The 21,513-nt window shown below is 45.8% G+C and overlaps 1 protein-coding gene across 9 annotated transcripts in view; it reads left to right on the top strand.

Moving 5' to 3' along the window:
* Positions 1-21,513, top strand: part of syne1a (spectrin repeat containing, nuclear envelope 1a) — a 174,254-nt gene that overhangs the window by 126,010 nt on the left and 26,731 nt on the right. For all 9 annotated transcript variants that reach the window (XR_003873502.1, XM_029743658.1, XM_029743599.1 and 6 more), the window contains 25 exons: positions 34-153; positions 367-567; positions 817-990; positions 1,429-1,560; positions 1,836-2,032; positions 2,561-2,693; positions 2,932-3,114; positions 3,337-3,486; positions 3,840-4,016; positions 4,246-4,401; positions 4,570-4,725; positions 5,315-5,485; positions 5,820-5,953; positions 6,199-6,403; positions 7,209-7,391; positions 7,519-7,665; positions 7,800-7,954; positions 8,184-8,331; positions 8,472-8,566; positions 8,644-8,878; positions 9,118-9,312; positions 13,796-13,921; positions 16,826-16,981; positions 18,857-19,015; positions 19,230-19,396. Coding sequence is in view for 8 of the 9 variants with exons in the window: in XM_029743658.1 (XP_029599518.1) it covers positions 34-153; positions 367-567; positions 817-990; positions 1,429-1,560; positions 1,836-2,032; positions 2,561-2,693; positions 2,932-3,114; positions 3,337-3,486; positions 3,840-4,016; positions 4,246-4,401; positions 4,570-4,725; positions 5,315-5,485; positions 5,820-5,953; positions 6,199-6,403; positions 7,209-7,391; positions 7,519-7,665; positions 7,800-7,954; positions 8,184-8,331; positions 8,472-8,566; positions 8,644-8,878; positions 9,118-9,312; positions 13,796-13,921; positions 16,826-16,981; positions 18,857-19,015; positions 19,230-19,396 (4,055 nt within the window). In the remaining variant the exon portion in view is untranslated. The remainder of the gene's footprint in view (positions 1-33; positions 154-366; positions 568-816; positions 991-1,428; positions 1,561-1,835; positions 2,033-2,560; positions 2,694-2,931; positions 3,115-3,336; positions 3,487-3,839; positions 4,017-4,245; positions 4,402-4,569; positions 4,726-5,314; positions 5,486-5,819; positions 5,954-6,198; positions 6,404-7,208; positions 7,392-7,518; positions 7,666-7,799; positions 7,955-8,183; positions 8,332-8,471; positions 8,567-8,643; positions 8,879-9,117; positions 9,313-13,795; positions 13,922-16,825; positions 16,982-18,856; positions 19,016-19,229; positions 19,397-21,513) is intronic.

Here is a 21,513-nt window from a genome sequence, read left to right as displayed (position 1 = left end):
CACACATTTAACACAGTCCTTTGTCATGAACAGACATTATCCGAGGTGGAGGATGGTCTGAGGGAGTTTGAGCAGAGAGTAGCAGAGCTCAGGAGCAGAGCGGAGGGACGACAGCCCGACCAGATCTCCAACCAGGAGCTTCTCAAACTACAGGTAACAACAAACAGTCAGGGGATGAATTGTCAAAGGTTAACAGGGGGGAAGGTACTGGTTATGCAGGGGTGGTGAGGCGGTGCTGTGAATATGGGGGGTTTTGTTAACAAGGGGGGTGCCCCCTCATATCAACCCTAACTACTGTCTGATATCTGACCCAGGATGTGTAGTGTATGTTTGATGCACTGTATTATCTGTAACCCATGTCTATAGGATGCCTACGAGGAGCTGGTGTTGATGGTAGGCTCCAGGCGTAGCAGTTTGAACCACAGCCTGTCTCTGAAGGCCCAGTACGAGAGTGCCCTGCATGACCTCACCGACCTGGTCGACACCGCACAGGACAAGATGGCCGCCGACCAGAAGATGACCGTGGGCTCTGTCATAGAAGTGCAGATACTCCTGGACAAGCACAAGGTCGGGCCTTCAAAAAGAGAGTTTGGTGATATTACACGTTAAGCTAACGATAAATGTCCACACTCAAACATTATTGAATGGGCTGTCACATTGTCATGTCAGGGTCCTAAACATAGTAATAACCTCATGGTGTTCTTTAGTGTTGCTTATTTTTAAGGTCACAATGCGTTTTTCCACTCTCAATTCATGACATTTGTCCTACCACATTTTCTCTTTCTCTCTCACCCTCCCACCCCCTCCTCTCCCCAGGAGTTTTTCCAGGGTTTGGAGTGTCATATGATCCTGACCCAGACATTCTACAGTAAGGTGAGCGGCCTGGTGGTCCAGAGGGAGAGCCAGGTCCTGGAGGAGACCCTGGCCCTGGCCAACAACGTCCTCAAACAGGCCCACCGTAGAGGGGTCGAGCTGGAAGGAATACTGGAGGTAAGAGTGGGATGGTCTCTTACTTAGGGAAGCAAGAGGAGAATGGTTACTTGCTACTGAAGGAGGGATTGGGTAATTGGGTTGGTGGACTGGTTCGATGCTTTTTTTGTGGATGGATGGAAGAAGGAATGAGAGGAGAGAGAGAGAGAGAGAGAGAGAGAGAGAGAGAGAGAGAGAGAGAGAGAGAGAGAGAGAGAGAGAGAGAGAGAGAGAGAGAGAGAGAGAGAGAGAGAGAGAGAGAGAGAGAGAGAGAGAGAGAGAGAGAGAGAATTTCCCCCTCGAGTTCAGTCACAGTAGATGACAACAATAAATTAACAGACTGACAAATTGATGAAATGATGAATGGCAAAGTGATTTGATGAACAGTATAATATTAACCCTTTCCCCTCCCTTCTCTCTCTCTCTCTCTGTCTGTTGTCTGTCTGTTGTCTGTCCCAGTCGTGGAGCATGCTGGTGGAGGACTACCAGGCTCTGTACAGGCAGCTGGAGGCAGTAGAGTGTAGTATCCCTACGGTGGGCCTGGTGGAGGAGACAGAGGAGAGACTCAGTGACAGGATCACTCTCTACCAGGTACACAGCACACACCTCTCATCATACACACCTACTGATTGACCTGGCACAAGACCGATTATTTTAACATGTTCCCTTGTTGCAATGGAAATCAATAAAAACCTAACTGAATTCAATGTATCTCCCCCATGGATACACATACAGGTGTCCCCTGGGTATGCATGTTTGTGTTCTCCTTGCACGTGGTATTGAAACACCTTGGTATTGGGTACTGTGACTTCCAGGTCATTGTTTTCTGATCCATACCTCTTACCTCTCCTCCTTCCCGTCTATAGCGCCTGAAGACCAGCCTGACAGAGCACCAGCCCCAGCTCTACCAGGTGATGGAAGAGGGGAAGAGGCTGCTGCTGTCTGTGTGTTGCTCAGACCTGGAGAACCAACTCACCCAGCTAGGGGAACACTGGCTCTGCTCCACCACCAAGGTCAACAAGGAGCTGCACCGCTTCGACTCCACCCTCAAACACTGGAGCAGGTCAGAGGAGAGGGGAGGGGGAGAGGGAGAGGGGAGGTGGGAGAGAAGAGGGAAGAGGAGGAGAGTGGAGGGGGTGGGGGAGAGGAGTAGAGTGGGTTTGGTTTAAAGTTATTGCGGGGTATTAGCCTGAATAGATACTGTATATCATAGAAGTAGTCATTGTGTTGTGTTTCTACGCTGTATATGCTATTGCTAATTTTAACCATGTATGCCAACGGTGGAAGATACACTACAGTATGGGTCCAGACTAGCTAAGTACGTTTTTAAAATTGAATCCCAGAACTAAACATGAAACACTAATCCCAGAACTAAACACGAAACACTAATCCCAGAACTAAACACGAAACACTAATCCCAGAACTAAACACGAAACACTAATCCCAGAACTAAACACGAAACACTATTCCCAGAACTAAACATGAAACGCTAATCCCAGAACTAAACATGAAACACTAATCCTAGAACTAAACATGAAACACTAATCCTAGAACTAAACATTTGCTGCTGTTATATCATGTGACCTTACAGGTACCAGAGTGAGTCAGCAGAGTTGAGTCAGTGGTTGCGGTCAGCTCTGGACCGTCTGGAGTTCTGGACCACACAGTCTGTGACCGTACCTCAGGAGCTGGAGACGGTCAGAGACCACCTGTATGCCTTCCTGGTGAGTGAGACTGAGACCTCAAGTTACACCAGATAGATAGGCCTACACATATCCCAGAGAAATGTATTTATACATGTATGCTGTAGATAGAACAAGCTTTTTCTTGGTCACGTCAGCTGGCCAAGAAAACCTCTGGGTCCTATGTGCAGTCGTGTTCTTTACACCAACATGTGCAATGATCTAACAAAAGGAATGAAAGCTCATCTCCCCCTCTCTCTCTCTTTCTCTCCCCCTGTAGGAGTTCTCTAAGGAGGTGGATGCGAAGTCATCTCTGCGCTCCTCAGTGCTGAGTACAGGCAACCAGCTGCTGCGGCTGAAGAGGGTGGACACGGCTGGTCTGAGATCAGCTCTGGCCCAGGTGGACACCCAGTGGGCTGAGCTGTTCACACGCATCCCAGTGGTACAGGAAAAACTACACCAGGTACGGGATCAGTCTAAAGTTTGTTAACTTGCTACCATTGTTTAGCTTAATATGTAGAGTAACACATTTTGTAACTAATTCATAAGTTAGGAATGTTATAACTAAAGAAATGCCTCCTGCTGCGGTGTCTGTGGTGTCTGTGGTGTCTGTGGTGTCAGTCCACTGAGAACTGGGAAATGGAGAGATGCAGCTTGTAACATGACTTTGTGTTTGTGCCTGCAGCTGCAGATGGAGAAGCTGGCGTCGCGTCACGCCATCACAGAGCTGATGAGCTGGATGTCTCTCATGGAGAACGTGATAGCGGAGGACCAGCAGAGGATCATGGGAGCAGTGGGGTCAGAGGTTGTTCAGGACTACCTACAGAAGTACAAGGTAAGATAGTGTAGTAGAGGTACTCCTCTCAGAGACATTGCTAAAACAAAATCAGAGCATCATTGTAATGATTTATATGAGTGTTGTGACAATTTATCTCTCTCTCTCACCCTTTTTCTGTCTCTGCTGTCCCACTCTCTCCCATTACTCAATGTATCCTGTCTCTATACTTTCCCACATCTACCCACTCTCTCTCCCTTCCATCTCTCTCTCGCTCCCTCTTATCTCTCTCTCCCATCTTTCTCTCTCTCTCTCCCTCCCATCTCTCTCTCCCCCACCCTCTATCTCCCTCCCATCTCTTTCTCTTTCTCTCTCTCACCTCCCCTCTCCCATTCCCCTGTTTGTCTCTCCAGGGGTTCAGTATAGACCTGACATGTAAACAGCTGACGGTGGACTTCGTCAACCAGTCGGTGCTCCAGATCAGTAGTCAAGATGTGGAGGGGAAGCGCAGCGACAAGACCGACTTCGCCGAGCGCCTGGGAGCCATGAATCGCCGCTGGCAGATACTGCAAGGCCTCATCATTGAGAAGGTAGCTACCGCCCCCCCATTGATCTGGAGGAATGATGTTTCTGAAAGCCTCCCCCACACCTTTTGGATAGATGTCATCAGTAACTGTTTGATAGCCAGAACAACAAGATTTAGGTGAACGACAAGTCAACGATCTACACGCTGATCTCTCAAGTTCATGCTTTGCCTTTCAGACATTGATAGCAGTTGTTGTTCTTGTTGTGTGACATGTTGCTGTGTGTGTACCCCAGATCCAGCTGTTGGAAGGCCTGTTGGAGGGCTGGATGGAGCATGAGAATGGTGTTCAGGCCCTGAAGACCTGGCTGACCCTGCAAGAAGACAAACTGAAGAAGAGACACAGGATAGATGACGTAGCATCGGTGCAGAATGCACTCAAAGACTGTCAGGTAGGGACATAGATACAGCATTAACACCATTCACAATTTCCCATTAAACCTACAAGCAAATATTCTCTTCACAGTAAGTTTTCTAACCTCAGATCAGTTCTAATTCATCTATCATATTTGTTTTCTTATGTTGTTTATCTTTCTATTCCCTCTCTTTCTCTTGCTCAGGAGTTGGAAGAGTTAGTGAAGGAGAAAGAGAAGGATTTAGAGAAAGCTGAAGAGAGAGGGAGCAGACTCATCCAGGAAAAGAGGGGGCAGGCCTGCTCTGTTGTTATGGAGACCCTTAAAGGGTTGAACCAGTCCTGGACCAACCTGGACAATATGGTGGGTTTATAGACAATTCTCCAGACTGATACCATGACACTCACACAATTAATCTGACAGATTTTGTTTAAATTTTAGGAACAGTTTCACCACCTAGAGTACCATATCCAAATCTAACCTCAATTCAGACAGAAAACACCAGTATTTTTTTTTAACCATTTATTAGAAAGTCAATTTCAATACTTTAGGTCTTGGCGGTAGACTCTGCAGCTTCGGGGTAGCTCACTGCCATAGCAATGCTGAAATCATTAACATAACAACAAACTACAGGCAGTGAGCGGGGTATAGCTTTACCAATCCACCCTATTGGAAAAGAGCAGAGCCAAACAGTTGGAGGCTGGCGTGGTGGTGGGCTAGCAGAAAACAGACAATGCATAGCGAATTTACAGCATGTTACAGCAACAGCATGGCAGCAAAGAAACACCAGAGCATAGTTGCTATCAGCTTATGTAAACACTAAGGTTTCCTGTCTGAACTGGCTTCACTTTATTATAATCCCAATTTAACCCCCATGGCTTTCAGAGAATTCCCTGACAATAGTAAAAAAACGAACTGTGGAACATAATGTCCTCTCTCCGCGGCCCTCCAGATTGGTCAGATGAAGGTGAGCCTGCGGTCAGTGCTGGAGCAGTGGACTCTGTACCGCCGTGCTGCTGAGGAGATCAACGGTTACCTGATGGAGGGGAGGTACTCCGTGTCCCGGCTACACCTGCTCACAGGCTCCCTGGAGGCTGTACAGCAACAGGTGGAAAGCCTGGAGGTGAGACAACCGAAACACAACTAAAATACAACCAAAATACAATCAAAACACAACTAAAATACAACCAAAACACAACTAAAATACAACCTCAACATTACCCTGAGGTTGGAATAACATGGGAAACATTTTGAATAACAAAATCGAAGAAAAAATACTATGCAGAATGAAGGCAAGATTGTCATAGGAAGGCAAGAGGTCAAGATTGAAGTTAAATTGAGATTGTTGAATTGTCATGTAATAGCAATACAACATTTAGCCTGATTTGTTTGTAGAGAGTGAACAGATTCTCTGTGTTTTATCTTTGTCATTGACCCGGCACTATGTACCTGTTCAGAACCTGCAGGAGGAGTTAGACAAGCAGGAGAGCAGTCTGAGGAAGTTTGGCTCTGTCACACATCAGCTGCTGACAGAGTGCCACCCGTCTGTGGCAGAAACACTGGACGGAGCCCTCCGGGACGTCAACATCAGGTGGGCATTGAAGAAGGGCTGCAGGGTAATGGGGATTTGGATCCCCATTAGCTGTTACAACAGCTAATCTTCCTGGGGCCCACTGTGAGCTAGGAGTCTGGAATGTTAACACTCAGTATACACAGTAACGGTTGGCTTATCTTAGAACAGTATGTGACACTTGATGCAAGTGCAACACTATTGTCGGTTCGGTGTCATAACTGCTCCCAGTTCAGATCCTAACTTATTATCTTCCTCTGTCTCAGGTGGAACGGTCTGCTGGAGCAGATCTCAGAACAGCTGAGGAGCAGCAAGGCTCTGCTGGGTCTGTGGCAGCGCTACACAGAGCTGTATGACCAGTGTGTCTCTGCTGTACACAGACAGGAGGAGAGGGCCGACAGGCTGCTCAAGAGTGCCACCGACAGAGACGTCACGGAAGAGGAAAGCAACGCATGGATTAGAGACTGCAGCGTAAGCAATGAATGCACCTAGATGACATACACTGAGTGTACAAAACATTAGGAACACCTGCTCTTTCTATGACAGACTGACCAGGTGAATCCAGGTGAAAGTTATGATCCCTTATTGATGTCACTTGTTAAATCCACTTCAGTCAGTGTAGATGAAGGGGAGGAGACAGGTTAAAGAAGGATTTTTAAACCTTGAGACAATTGAAACATGGATTTTGTATTTGGGTCATTCAGAGGGTGAATCGGCAAGATAAAATTAGAGCCGATCTGCCACACAGCAGTTTTCCTTAGATATACATTTCCTTTCTGAAAGCCTAGCTTTTAGTGAAGAATGCAGCCTTGCTCTCATGTGAATAAGCATAGAAACTGCCTGTCAGCGTGTTTCAAAGAAGTACCAAAGGCCCTGGCCCTTCGGTAGGTGGCCAAATTACACCCAGTGTGTGTGTCTGAATACAGACCCAGCGCACCATGACAAAAGACCTTTCAGACTGTTAGGCCAAAGTGCCGCACAGACCTAACAGGGTGAGGGAGGCTGGCAGGGCTGGTGATACAAAGTACAGTAGAGCCAAAACGGTTTATTTTCAGTGTTTAAATTATAGAAACTCCACAGTGAAGATGTAGAAAAGGGTTTCAGTTGCCAAGCATGGAGGACAGTAATAGTAACTTCTCTTTCAGAGGAGAAAAGCCCTCTATCGTTTACTGATGCTATTCATTTTTGCCTTCTGACCTTACTCTTACAGAACCAAGTTCACAGTATTTCGTCCTCCAATTCCAATCCTCATATCTGTGTTGTTGTTGTTGTGTAGGAGTTGCTGGGTGCCCAGGCAACAGTACAACAGTCTCTACTACAGCTCCAGCAGCTGGGGGAACAGCTGAAGACTCAGGTTGATGCCTCTTCCATGGCAGCCCTCCAATCAGACTGCCTGTCACTCACACATCGCCTAGCAACGCTGGAGCACGCCCTGCACAGGCAGCAGGAAGTACTGCAGGTGGGTCGTCTGTGCTACAGCGTCACAAGCACACAGTAGAGCAGTGTCCACATGTCCAAACACCCTTAATGTACACTATATACAGTACATTCATACTTTTGTACCCCCTCTATTTCTCCCTCTCTAGTGTGGAGCTGAGGACTGTGAGCGTTTTAAAGAGCAGTTGGACTCTCTGACCTGTCAGGCTGAGGAGGCTGAAGAGGTTCTGAGGGAGTCCGACCCAGTCGGAACACCGGACCTCACTGTCATACAGGAGCGCATGGAAAAACTCAAGGTAAACATGTCTGACAACTGAGCTGAACCTCTGTTGAATCCTTGATAACACTATTGCTTCTTCAATTGCTTCTATATTGCCTCTATTGCACTATAAATTCAGAACATCTCTTAAATCCCTTCCTCCCTCTCCAGAGCCAGATGTGTAAGTTGAGCAGCCATTCTCCTGATCTAGAGCGTGTGAATGAGCTGGCCTACAGACTTCCCCTGAACGACCGAGAGATCAAACGCCTCCAGAGCCTCAACAGAGCCTGGACCTCCCACTCCGCACACCTGACTGAGAGATTCAGGTTGCTTCATTAACGTCTTCACATACAGAACAATAGTTACACATGCATTGCACTTATCAAGCCATTCCTATCTCATTGTGTGTTACTCTAATTTACTAACGATAGGATGTAGGTTGAAAAACAAGAACTCCATGTTGCATGTTCATTATGTTGTTATTGTTCCACAGGATGGATAAAGGTGTTACAATCTGTTGTGTGACTCTGTGCTATCTCGTGTCTCCCTCCTCAGTAAGCTGCAGGCGGTGTTGCTGCAGCAGCAGAGCTTCCTGCAGAAGTGTGAGGACTGGATGGACTTCCTGTCCCAGACGGAACAAAAGCTGGCCGCTGAGACCTCTGGGAACTACCACAGCCTGCTGGAGCAGCAGAGAGACCATGAGGTGAGGATAGGAGGAGGGAGGGAGGTGAGAGGAGTGGGGGGGGTGTCAGGGGAGGGAGGGAGGTTAGGGGCAGGGGGGTATGGGCTTGTAAGCTGTTTCTCTGTACCTGTATGTTGATCTCTGTAAATGTTTCTGTGTAGTTGTTCCAGGCAGAAATGTTCAGCAGGCAGCAGATTCTCTACTCCATCATCAGTGATGGCCATCGCCTGCTGGACCAGGGACAGGTGGACGACAGGTAAGGAACACACACACAAACACGCACACACACACATAATGGTTTATTTGGGGTAAATCTCTCTCTCTTTCCTGCAGGGATGACTTCAGCCTGAAACTGGCTCTGCTGGGTAACCAATGGCAGGGTGTTGTGAGGCGGGCCCAGCAAAGGAGAGGGATAATTGACAGCCTGGTCCGCCAATGGCAGCGCTACAGGGAGATGTCGGAGAAGCTGCGGCGATGGATACAGGAAGTGTCTCGCGACCCGGAAGTGCATCAACAGGGAGAGGCGGTGGCCTTACAGCAGGCCAGGACCATGTTGGACCAGATACAGGTGGGTGGAATAGACATACTTCTCCTCTATGTGATATATTGTGACCTGTAGCTGGCAAAAAGCTTCAATAAAAGTTATAAACATTTCAGTGTTCACACAATGTTTTTGTATTGCTGAGGTTTAACAATGTAGTCAGTGTAATAACACATAGACTGGACAATAAATATACATTCCATATAACTTCATTATATATTTCCCACAATAAAGACTGACAGTAAACCCAAACCTTCTCCCCCTAGTTAAGGGAGCGTGTGCTCCAGAGGCAGCAGGGTGGCTACATTCTGGCGGTGGAGGCGGGGCGGAGCCTGCTCCTGTCAGCTGATGCCAGGGCGGAGTCAGCCCTGCAGACGGAGCTGATGGACATGCAGGAGTGCTGGAGACATGCCAACGTCCGATTGGACGAACAGAAGAGAGAGCTGCTAAGCTTGCTCAAGGTCTGTCATTCCACAACCAACACACAACCAAACCACAACCACCACACAACCAAACCATAAGCACCACACAACCAACACACAACCAAACCACAACCAACACACAACTCAACCACAACCCAACCACTACCAACCCACAGCCAACACTCAACCAACCCACAATCAACACACATCCTACATTCAACCAACACACAACCAACCCACAACAAACACACAACCAACACACAACTAACCCACAGCAAACACACAACCAACCCACAACCAGCACACAACCAACATACCTAGTTATTATAACCATTGAATTGTTAGAACAGGTTTTTGATGTCCCAATACCTTGGCATCGGGTCTACGAACTGACATATAAAACAACAATTGATACATCAATCCGTTCGCTTCAATTTAAGCTATTATATAAAATACTTGATACAAAAAGAATGCTCAATGTATGGGGCATTGAACAGTCAGCCTTGAGCAGCCTGCCACAACAAATTTAGTTTTATTTCTGGTACTGTCCATCGGTGGCTCGATTTTGGAGTTAGTTCCAGAAATGGTTGTTAAGTCATAATATCGGGGTTCAGATGGACCTGCAAACTGTATTGTTAGGGGATCTGAAAAATCACGATCAGTCAATGGGAAATATCATTATACTCTTGGGTAAAGTATTTATTTTTAGGGCAATATTGGTAGAAATTTTGGAGGGATGTATTGCAAAAGTAAATAGCAAAATGGCATTATACTGGGAAGGATTGGTTCATCTGTGGGCATCAGAGGGTTGGAATAAAATTAATGGTGGATTGGGTGCTGTGGGTGAAAATCCAGCACTTGAAGAAAGAGGAAATTAGGATTCAAATATATATATTATGTTTTTTAGCAGGGAGCCACCATTGAGACCAGTGTCTCTTTTTTAAGGGAGCCCTGCATATACAATTTCATAGAACAAAAAAATTGTATACACTATAAAACAAGTAAAATACAGCACGACACAAATTGCACAGACAAACATAAATATGTACAAAACACTAAACACAATCAACTAAAACAAACTCGTTGTTCATTATAACATTCCTCTGTCCACTCTCTAAACCAAAGGAGTCTCCAGAGTTAACCAACCCTGTTTGATAACTTGTAATTATAAATCTTAATATCGAAGTTAGGTAAGTCGGAAACTTGTGGAGCAGGGCATTGTAAACAAAGAGTGTAATGATGTGATGATATACGTGACTTCAAAGGGGACAAGACAACCTTTTGGTAAAGAATACAGTGAAGAGTAATAAAACTCTATTCTGTGATAAAACGAAAGGCTCTATGAAAAACAGCATCCAGGGGTTTAAGAGTAGAGGCAGCTGCACTTTGATAAATAGTATCACCGTAATCAAGAAAAGGTAGAAAGGTTGACTGCACAATATTCTTCCTGCTGACTAGAGCGACACAAGATTTGTTTGTAAAAAAAAGCCCACTTTAAATATTAATTTCTTAACAAGCTCATTCGTATGTTTTTTAAACAATAAATCATTGTCAATCTAAATACCAAGGTATTTGTATGCAGAGACTCGTTCGATTATAGAACCATCTGATGAGTGAAGATGTAATTCATCTGAGACAATCTTACAAGAACTTGAAAACAACATGTATTTAGTTTTGCCCATATTAAGCACAAGTTATGCTTCCTGCACAGCTGCAAAATGGGACTGTAGTCTTGTCACAGCCAGGTCAGTAGTCAGGGTAATGGGACTGTAGCCTTGTCACAACCAGGTCAGTAGTCGGGGTAATGGGACTGTAGCCTTGTCACAGCCAGGTCAGTAGTCGGGGTAATGGGACTGTAGCCTTGTCACAGCCAGGTCAGTAGTCGGGGTAATGGGACTGTAGCCTTGTCACAGCCAGGTCAGTAGTCGGGGTAATGGGACTGTAGCCTTGTCACAGCCAGGTCAGTAGTCGGGGTAATGGAACTGTAGCCTTGTCACAGCCAGGTCAGTAGTCGGGGTAATGGGACTGTAGCCTTGTCACAGCCAGGTCAGTAGTCGGGGTAATGGGACTGTAGTCTTGTCACAGCCAGGTCAGTAGTCGGGGTAATGGGACTGTAGCCTTGTCACAGCCAGGTCAGTAGTCGGGGTAATGGGACTGTAGCCTTGTCACAGCCAGGTCAGTAGTCGGGGTAATGGGACTGTAGCCTTGTCACAGCCAGGTCAGTAGTCAGGGTAATGGGACTGTAGCCTTGTCACAGCCAGGTCAGTAGTCGGGGTAATGGGACTGTAGCCTTGTCACAGCCAGGTCAGTAGTCAGGGTAATGGGACTGTAGCCTTGTCACAGCCAGGTCAGTAGTCAGGGTAATGGGACTGTAGCCTTGTCACAGCCAGGTCAGTAGTCGGGGTAATGGGACTGTAGCCTTGTCACAGCCAGGTCAGTAGTCAGGGTAATGGGACTGTAGCCTTGTCACAGCCAGGTCAGTAGTCGGGGTAATGAGACTGTAGCCTTGTCACAGCCAGGTCAGTATTCGGGGTAATGGGACTGTAGCCTTGTCACAGCCAGGTCAGTAGTCGGGGTAATGGGACTGTAGCCTTGTCACAGCCAGGTCAGTAGTCAGGGTAATGGGACTGTAGCCTTGTCACAGCCAGGTCAGTAGTCGGGGTAATAAGGGGGATTAGAATTGATTCAAAAATGTATAGAACCTACAATCTATCTGCAATATTAAAGCTGATCTACCCCCCTGGCAAAAAAAACACACAACCCAACCACAACTAACACTCAACCAACACAAACCACCAAACCACAACCAAAATACAACAAACCACAACCAACACAAAACCAACACACAACTAACCCACAGCCAACACACAACCTACACTCAACCAAGAACCAACACTCAACCAACACACAACCAACACGTAACCAAACTGCCTGCATGGGACATTGTTGTTTATTCAGTTGGGTGTAATGTTTAGACATCCCTCTGTCACCTTCCAGATTGTGCCTTGATTGCCTATTTTACATGATCAAGAATCAAGTCTGTTCTACACAACACATTTCTATATCTGAGTGTCCTGTGACTAAGCTTTCCAAGTGCTTGCCATGTACCCAGACTGAAACCATATGCTGTACAGTAGATTCCTTGCCAGGCATGATTGGGTTGTTGTCACCAGTCCGGGTGCTAGTCTGCTTCAGCAGGAGCCAGCACCATTTTTTATTTCTCTCCATTGCCAGTGTGATGACAGAGTGTCTATTTTTGGATCACCTAGTTTGAACCAGAGCTTACGTTTTACCTGATATGCTCTTGCATGGATCTCTATTGCTGCATCACATTGGGATGCAATGTATTTATGATATTGCTACATTGCATTGCCAGCATGTTAGTTCAACCTCTCTAATTTGATCAGAATATGAATTAGCATCATATGCTAAGCTAGCAGCTGATCCTGTATGCAGCCAGCAGTATAAAGGTCATATGAAAGAGGGCCTGGGGGTCTGCAGTACATACAGTATGAAGCCTAATGAGGAGCAGTGCTGGTTTAAAATGCAGGACAGTGAAACCAAATGATCACATCTATTATGCATGCTGTCCAGAGTGCAGCCTAACCACTGCCAGGAATAGAACAAGGAACAACAGACAGATAGGGAGTGAGTGTCAGCAGTGTAAAAGTATGTGCGCGAGCACACACGCGCGCACGCACGCACGCAAGCACACACACATACACACACACACACAGACACATACACACACACACAGACAGGCTCCAGGCAGTGTGCAGTCACTCAGACATAATCAGAGATGAAGCCATGGAAAGAAGCAGATTTTATGGGCTGAGAGAGCAGTCTTTTTTAAAGAGGGCTGTGTATGTGACGCAGTTTATAGGCTTTAGTAAAGGAAGATGGCTATATTCTCCCTCCTCCTCCCCTCTCCCTCCATCCCTCGAGTGAGGACTCGATCCTGAGACAGCTAGCCACTGGTACTCTAGGTACTCTGCTCCGGCTATTCTATTTTGGAGAATTGTGGTTCTTCTTCAAGTATTACTTTTGCGTCTGGCTCTAAGTATTGTTTTATCTCTGACCATGGCCATTAATTCAACCTCTGTTCTTTTAATGATGTTGGTTCTCTGGCTTGTGTAATTCTACCATCTCACTCTAGCCTTGGGTATTGCTAGTCAGTGCCTGTAGCTGTATTGTTACACTGCTCAGTAGTCTGTTAACTATGTTGATAGATGGTTGTGTATTCTACGTCTCTCTCTCTCTCTCTCTCTCTCTCTCTCTCTCTCTCGCCATCACTGCTGCTACTGCAGGGAGAATGTTTTGCTACTCCTGCGCTATTGAATCTAGGCAGATCCGCAGTAACAGCAGCAACACCGGCAAGTGGTGACAGAGAGAGAGAGAGAGCGAGAGAGAGAGCGAGAGAGAGAGCGAGAGAATGTGTTGACATTGAGAGCGTATGTGGCATCAGAGCTACTGGAAGGTGCCGTGCTCGATCTCTAAAGAGTGTGTATTTGTGTGTGTGTAGGACTGGGGCCGCTGTGAGAAGGGTATAGCTGCGTCTTTGGAGAAGCTGAGGGCCTTTAAGAGGAAGCTGTCCCTGCCTCTACCAGACAACCATGAGGAGCTGCACTCTGAGCAAGTCCGCTGCAAGGTGAGAGACACACACACACACACACACACACACAGACTCCTGGATTTGTCCAGAGGGCTCCAGCCGTCTTTCTAATCTCGACTCAGTGACACGTATTCCTCAGATTCCACATTACAACATTGTGTCTGCTGTGTATCACTGGCTTGGGGTTGTTATGTTGGGGATACCTGTGTAACTAGCTCTTTGTTTTCACAATGTAGTAATAAACAAATGTCAAATGCAGGACCGATTTGGACTGCATGTTGTATTTTATGTTCCTTGCTTCATGACCATCTCTGATCTGTGCAGACACACTGTGATCACACTCTGGCTGTGTGCACTGTACTCACACAGTGACACTCTGTTGGCTGTGTGCACTGTACTCACACCGTGACACTCTGTTGGCTGTGTGCACTGTACTCACACAGTGACACTCTGTTGGCTGTGTGCACTGTACTCACACAGTGACACTCTGTTGGCTGTGTGCACTGTACTCACACAGTGACACTCTGTTGGCTGTGTGCACTGTACTCACACAGTGACACTGTTGGCTGTGTGCACTGTACTCACACAGTGACACTCTGTTTGCTGTGTGCACTGTACTCACACCGTGACACTCTGTTGGCTGTGTGCACTGTACTCACACAGTGACACTGTTGGCTGTGTGCACTGTACTCACACAGTGACACTCTGTTTGCTGTGTGCACTGTACTCACACCGTGACACTCTGTTGGCTGTGTGCACTGTACTCACACAGTGACACTGTTGGCTGTGTGCACTGTACTCACACAGTGACGCTCTGTTGGCTGTGTGCACTGTACTCACACCGTGACACTCTGTTGGCTGTGTGCACTGTACTCACACAGTGACACTCTGTTGGCTGTGTGCACTGTACTCACACAGTGACACTCTGTTGGCTGTGTGCACTGTACTCACACAGTGACACTGTTGGCTGTGTGCACTGTACTCACACAGTGACGCTCTGTTTGCTGTGTGCACTGTACTCACACAGTGACACTCTGTTGGCTGTGTGCACTGTACTCACACAGTGACACTCTGTTGGCTGTGTGCACTGTACTCACACAGTGACACTCTGTTGGCTGTGTGCACTGTACTCACACAGTGACACTCTGTTTGCTGTGTGCACTGTACTCACACAGTGATGTTTCATGCATGACATGTCCTCTACTCCTTAGGGGGAAGGGCCAGTAGCATGGTTAGCCTCTGCCAGGGCATCAGCTTTCTGTGTGTGTGTGTGTGTGTGTGTGTTAACTTATTACATAATATGAAATTGCCTAGCGTAATCCACCTGCAACACAAACCGTTAGTAAATAGCTGACACACTGGCAAGGAAGTGAGCCTAGTTGCTAATATTTGTGTTGTGTATTGTTTTGGCTTTGGTTTGCAGACAGTTCAGACAGATTGTATTTTTATTCTGTCCTTGCCTATTTTTTGTGTTCAGTCTTAGCAATTAAGGTTTGATACAATGTTAGATTTCCCTGTTTTACGCCTAAGATTTAACACTAAGATAATGTTGTTGGTTCTGTTTCCATCTAGGAGGAAATGCTAGCCCTTAAGATGCTGTGCTTCATACATCATTTTTTATGATTCATTTAGCCTTTGTCATGTTTTCAGCTGAAGACGTGTCCTCCTAGTGTTTTCTGTGGCTTTTATGACTCATCATCCGCAGCATCATCTGGTGATGCAGTGGTGCTCAAACAACAGATTAGATAGCTTGTTTTAGCCTTGTGTGACGCTCAAGTTGGCTAGGCTCAGTTAGTCTATATAATATTTTGTTACAATCTTCTCAAACCTAAAAAGATTTGCTCAGCTCTGCATTAGGGCTGGGCGGTTACAATATTTTACTATATACCGGTATTGATGCACGGACCGGTTTGGGTTTTTGCTTTACCTCCTATAAAGGTATTTGAATGTTTGGTTTGTTAAATGTTCTACACTGTGTGTAATGTCCATTTGTATAGTTTACTCCGCTACTTGAGTCATCCCTCTCCGCTCCCTCTCTCCAAGCCGCTTTCCACACAGACCTAGTCCCACCCCTTCCCTCAAGGAGAGCATTTGTTGTTGCTTGACCACGAGACACTTTCGTTCAGTCTGCATGGTCAATGCAGCACATGCAACGATGTTGTTTCCACTTTGATCTTAATATAAATCCACAAGCGTTCTATAATTACAATATTAGTTTGTGTTTCTTACATCAGCAAACAGCTAGTTTTGTATTTTCTTAGCAAGTTAAGCTAAATCGTGTTAGCCAATAATGCTACTCACTAGCTAACTAGCTAATAAAAGTACTGAGTCAGAGCAAACATAGCTGGCTAGTACAGCCTGATACCAGTGCTGGTGGAGGCCTAAATCAGCATGTTGTTTGTGCAACAGTACCTTCTAAATCAAAGAGGAATAGGCAAAGCATGAATATGTTGTCTATATGAACAAAGATTTAATGTAGCCAAAGATTATAGGGTCCCATAGGAAACACTGAACATCACTAATAAACATTATATTTACATGATTCCAAAAGTTCACCCAAGTGTTTTGATCTAAATCGCATGGAAATGCAGGAAATTATTTTAGGTTGAAGTTAAATTGAACATTATAAAACAATCAGAATGGAGAAAGACCCATTGAAATAATGTAGAATATATGTGTTGCCACCCTAGGGTCACACACTACTCATAAAGCAAATGTAGAACTTTTATTAATCAAAAACATGAAATACCGTCAAAATTTGAAAAATACCATGATATGATATTTTGCCCATATTGTCCAGCCCTACTCTGCATTCCTCTATATTAGTTTAAATGATTGTGTTTGTGTGTTGTGTACCTCTCTTTCAATTAATGTGTGATGGATTACCTTTATGTGTGTGTATCCTCTCTCTCTAACCCATCATCTTTCTGTGTGGTGTAGGAGTTAGAGAGCAATGTGGATGGCTGGACTGATGACCTCACCTCTCTGTTCCTGCTGAGGGATTCTCTGGAGGGCGTGGTCAGTGCTGATGACCTCACAGTCCTGCAGGACCGCCTCCAGCTGCTGCAGCGCCAGTGGGAGGAGATCTGTCACCAGGTAGACACACCTGGCGCACACACACACCACACACACACACACACACACACAGTGGGAGGATATACACTATCGTTCAAAAGTTTGGGGTCACTTAGAAATGTCCTTGTTTTTTAAAGAAAAGCACATTTTTTTGTCCATTAAAATAACATCAAATTGATCAGAAATACAGTGTAGACTTTGTTAATGTTGTAAATGACTATTGAAGCTGGAAACTGCAGATTTTTTTATGGAATATCTACATGTGTGTACAGGGGCCAATTATCAGCAACCATCACTCCTGTGTTCCAATGCCACGTTGTGTTAGCTAATCCAAGTTTATCATTTTAAAAGGCTAATTGATCATTAGAAAACCCTTTTGCAATTATGTTAGCACAGCTGAAAACTGTTGTCCTGATTAAAGAAGCAATAAAACTGGCCTTCTTTAGACTAGTTGAGTATCTGGAGCATCAGCATTTGTGGTTTCGATTACAGGCTCAAAATGGCCAGAAACAAAGACCTTTCTTCTGAAACTCGTCAGTCTATTCTTTTTCTGAGAAATAAAGGCTATTCCATGCAAGAAATTGCCAAGAAACTGAAGATGTGTGCAAGAGGACAAGTACATTAGCGTCTAGTTTGAGAAACAGACGCTTCACAAGTCCTCAACTGGCAGCTTCATTAAATAGTACCCGCAAAACATCAGTCTCAACGTCAACAGTGAAGAGGCGACTCCGGGATGCCAGCCATCTAGGCAGAGTTGCAAAGAAAAGCCATATCTCAGACTGGCCAATAAAAAGAAAAGATTAAGATGGGCAAAAGTACACAGCCACTGGACAGAGGAACTATGCCTAGATGGCTGGCATCCCAGAGTCGCCTCTTCGCTGTTGACGTTGAGACTGGTGTTTTGCGGGTACTATTTAATGAAGCTGCCAGTTGAGGACTTGTGAGGCATCTGTTTCTCAATCTAGACACTCTAATGTACTTGTGCTCTTGCTCAGTTATGTACCGGGGCCTCCCACTTCTCTTTCTATTCTGGTTAGAGCCAGTTTGCGCTGTTCTGTGAAGGGAGTAGTACATGGCGTTGTACGAGATCTAAATCAGCCATTTCCAGCTTCAATAGTCATTTACAACATTAACAATGTCTACACTGTATTTCTGTTCAATTTGATGTTATTTTAATGGACAAAAAATGTGCTTTTCTTTCAAAAACACTGACATTTCTAAGTGACCCCAAACTTTTGAACAGTAGTGTATGTCAGCAGGTACACACACACACACGCACGTCATGAACCATAACTCACCTGGCACATCTACAATGTGTTCAGCACATCCTAAATACAATTGGATATCACAAAATTGGGGATAATGAATACAAATAATACTAGAGTGTCTGACTGTGTATCTCTATAGTCAATGCTTTACCACCCAGCCTAGACTTGAGTGTCTCTGGCCCTGCTCCCTCAGATACAAAAGTAATCTAATCAGTCTGTGCCCAGATCATTACACATTGTGTTAAAATAATCAGTGGGCTATATATCTGTTACACATTGTTAGCTTGGCCTGAGTGTGCATGGCTCTTTAGCACAGTGAATAGAGACATGGCAGTGGTGTCTTAACTGTGATGAAGTCCATATGCTGTGTGTTCAGTAAGCATATCTATTGCTTATGTTCCGGACGTCACTCACACACAGTGTCATTGTGCCTTAGAGATAATGTAAGGTCGGGGTTAGTTTGGTTCCGGCAGAGAGGATATGCATAGATAACTGCACAGGGCTGGGAGCTTGGCATGCATTGTGGTTGCTGTTTCAAAGAGTTTTAATTGACTCCAGATATTGTATTTTTCTTCTGCGCCCTCCTCCTCTGACCCTCCACCCCGCACCCCCCTCCTCCCCTCCATAGCTGTCCCTGCGCAGGCAGCAGGTGAGTGAGAAGCTGAATGAGTGGGCAGTGTTTAACGAGAAGAACAAGGACCTGTGTGAGTGGCTCACCCAAATGGAGAGCAAGGTGTCTCAGAATGGAGACATCAGCATCCAGGAGATGATCGAGAAGCTGCGCAAGGTGATTACACACATTACACACACACTCACAAAGACATAAACATGACATATAAATACACACTCATTCATACATATTCATGATCAAGACACAAAACAATACACACACTCGCACGCACACACACACACACACACACACACACACGCAGACACATACACTCTCTCAATCTCGATCTCATACCTTCTCACAACATCCTTTTGCAATCCCTCTCTCCCAGGACTACCAGGAAGAGATTGGTGTGGCCCAGGAGAATAAGCAGCAGCTGCAGGTGATGGGGGAGCGCTTGGCCAGGGCCAGTCATGAAAGCAAGGCTGCAGAGATACAACACAAACTCAGCAAGGTCAGCGAGCGCTGGCAACACCTGCTGGACCTCATCGCTGCTAGGTGAGCATGAAGGGGATCTGGGTGCAATGTGGGTGAGTGGGGAGATTAAAGTTAAAGGATCACTTTACAAAAAATATAAATGTTAGTACTTTTTCTTTAGTCTACTGTTGTCCCACTCCCAAATGTGTTGATGATGTTGTACCACACACACACACACAAACACACACAAATTATTTTGTGTCGAGGTTCTGGCTAACATGCTAACCAGACCGGACACATCGCGTGTGCGAGCGTCGCAAAATAAATTTAGAAATCCATGTTATTCAATTATTGCATCCACACAGCTCGCGTGCATCAACGAGTGTCTGCGATGCCAAGGGCTAAAATAGAACTCCTTTCTATTTCTGACGCAGATCGTGCTGAAATTCCTGCCTCTCCCATCTCCTCATTGGTTATACCCACGTGGGTGATTGAAAGACGAACTGTTTTGCCGGTTGTCGTGGTAATACTATGAAAGTTTAGATGCCGATCACCATATAAGTTCAAGGATGAAAAAGCCTGGAAGGAGGAGAGATGACTAGAAACGATTCGGTTGGCCGTTTTATGTGTGGATTAATTGTCGGAGTAGAGGACCTTGTGCATTTCAGGTAAAATAACTCAATGTTTATATCCCAGGACAAATTAGCAAGCAACAGCAAGCTAGCTAAATAGGACAAATTAGCTTGCAAGTGCAAGCTAACTAGCTAAATTGCCATACATGTTTAATTATTTTTGACCTGTCCCCAAATTAATGTCATTGGTTCAGAGTTTGTTTTGATATTTTAACCTGCGTGTCGGGATTACGTTTGGTGTAGGGGGACAAAATACATTTATGCATGATAGCGCACGATGGCGCACGTGCGCAGCTGGTTTGGGTTCCGTGTAACAGCGATAAACTGCACGCAATAAAAAATAGAGTCGCACACTCTATATATAAACACCCAGTAATTTATTGGGTAAACCACCAACGTTTTGGCATCACTGTGCCTTCTTCACTGTGCCTTCACTGTACCCTCTCCATCATTGTGCCTCCCACAATAGCAATCCGGACATACCCCAACCAAAAACCACTGTGCCTTCACTGTGCCTTCTTCATCATTGTGCCTCCCACAATAACAATCCGGACATACCCCAACCAAAAACCCTGGATGAACGGAGAAATCCATACAATGCTGAAAGCCCGTACTGCAGCATTCATTGTCAGCAGAATAAACGCTGATGACTCGGTGGCGCGTTACGTGTACAAGGTGAGCAGGTACGACCTCCGCACATCCATTTGGGATGCAAAAAGACAATACAGACTCAAACTTTAATTAATGTTCAACAACTCAGACTCGCAACACATGTGGCAAGGACTACGGACTATCACGGAGTACAAAGGCAAATCCAGCTGTGTGGTGCCCACCGAAGCCTCCCACCCAGATGAGTTTAACACATTCTATGTTCGCTTCGAGGCAGACAACACCGAAGACTCTCACTGCTCCGTACGACTAGGTGCTTATACTCTCCGAGGCTGACGTGAGGAAAATGAGTGAATACTCTCAAAGCCGCCGGCCCAGATGGCATCCCTGGCCGCATCCTCAGAGTGTATGCTGGCCAGCTGGCGGGTGTCTTTTTTGACATATTAAACCTGTCCCAGGCTGTAGTCCCCACCTGCTTCAAAGAGACCACCATTGTCCCAGTCTCCAAGAAGGACAAGGTGACATGCCCTGTTGCACTCACCCCGGTCATCGTAAAGTGCTTTGAGAGGCTGGTCATGGCCCACATCAAGGCCAGCATGCCAGGCACACTGGACCCACTCCAATTTACCTACCACTCTAACAGATCCATGGAAGATGCCATTTCCATCGCTATTCACACGGCTGTAACACATCTGGACAAGAGGAACACCTATGTGAGAATGCTGTTTATTGACTACAGTTCAGCATTCAACACTATTGTTCCCTCCAAGCTCAACACCAAGCTCAGAACCCTGGGTCTGGACACCACTCTCTGCAACTGGATCCTGGACTGTGAGGATTGGCAACAACACCTCCTCCACACTGGGGCCCCCCAGGGGTGTGTCCTCAGCCCTCTGCTGTACTCCCTGTTCACCCACAACTGTGTGGTTTTGCACAACACCCAACTCTATCATCAAG

This window comes from Salmo trutta, chromosome 1 (genome assembly GCF_901001165.1).
Source record: "Salmo trutta chromosome 1, fSalTru1.1, whole genome shotgun sequence".
NCBI lineage: Eukaryota > Metazoa > Chordata > Actinopteri > Salmoniformes > Salmonidae > Salmo > Salmo trutta.
This window is presented reverse-complemented; position numbering and strand designations above follow the sequence as displayed.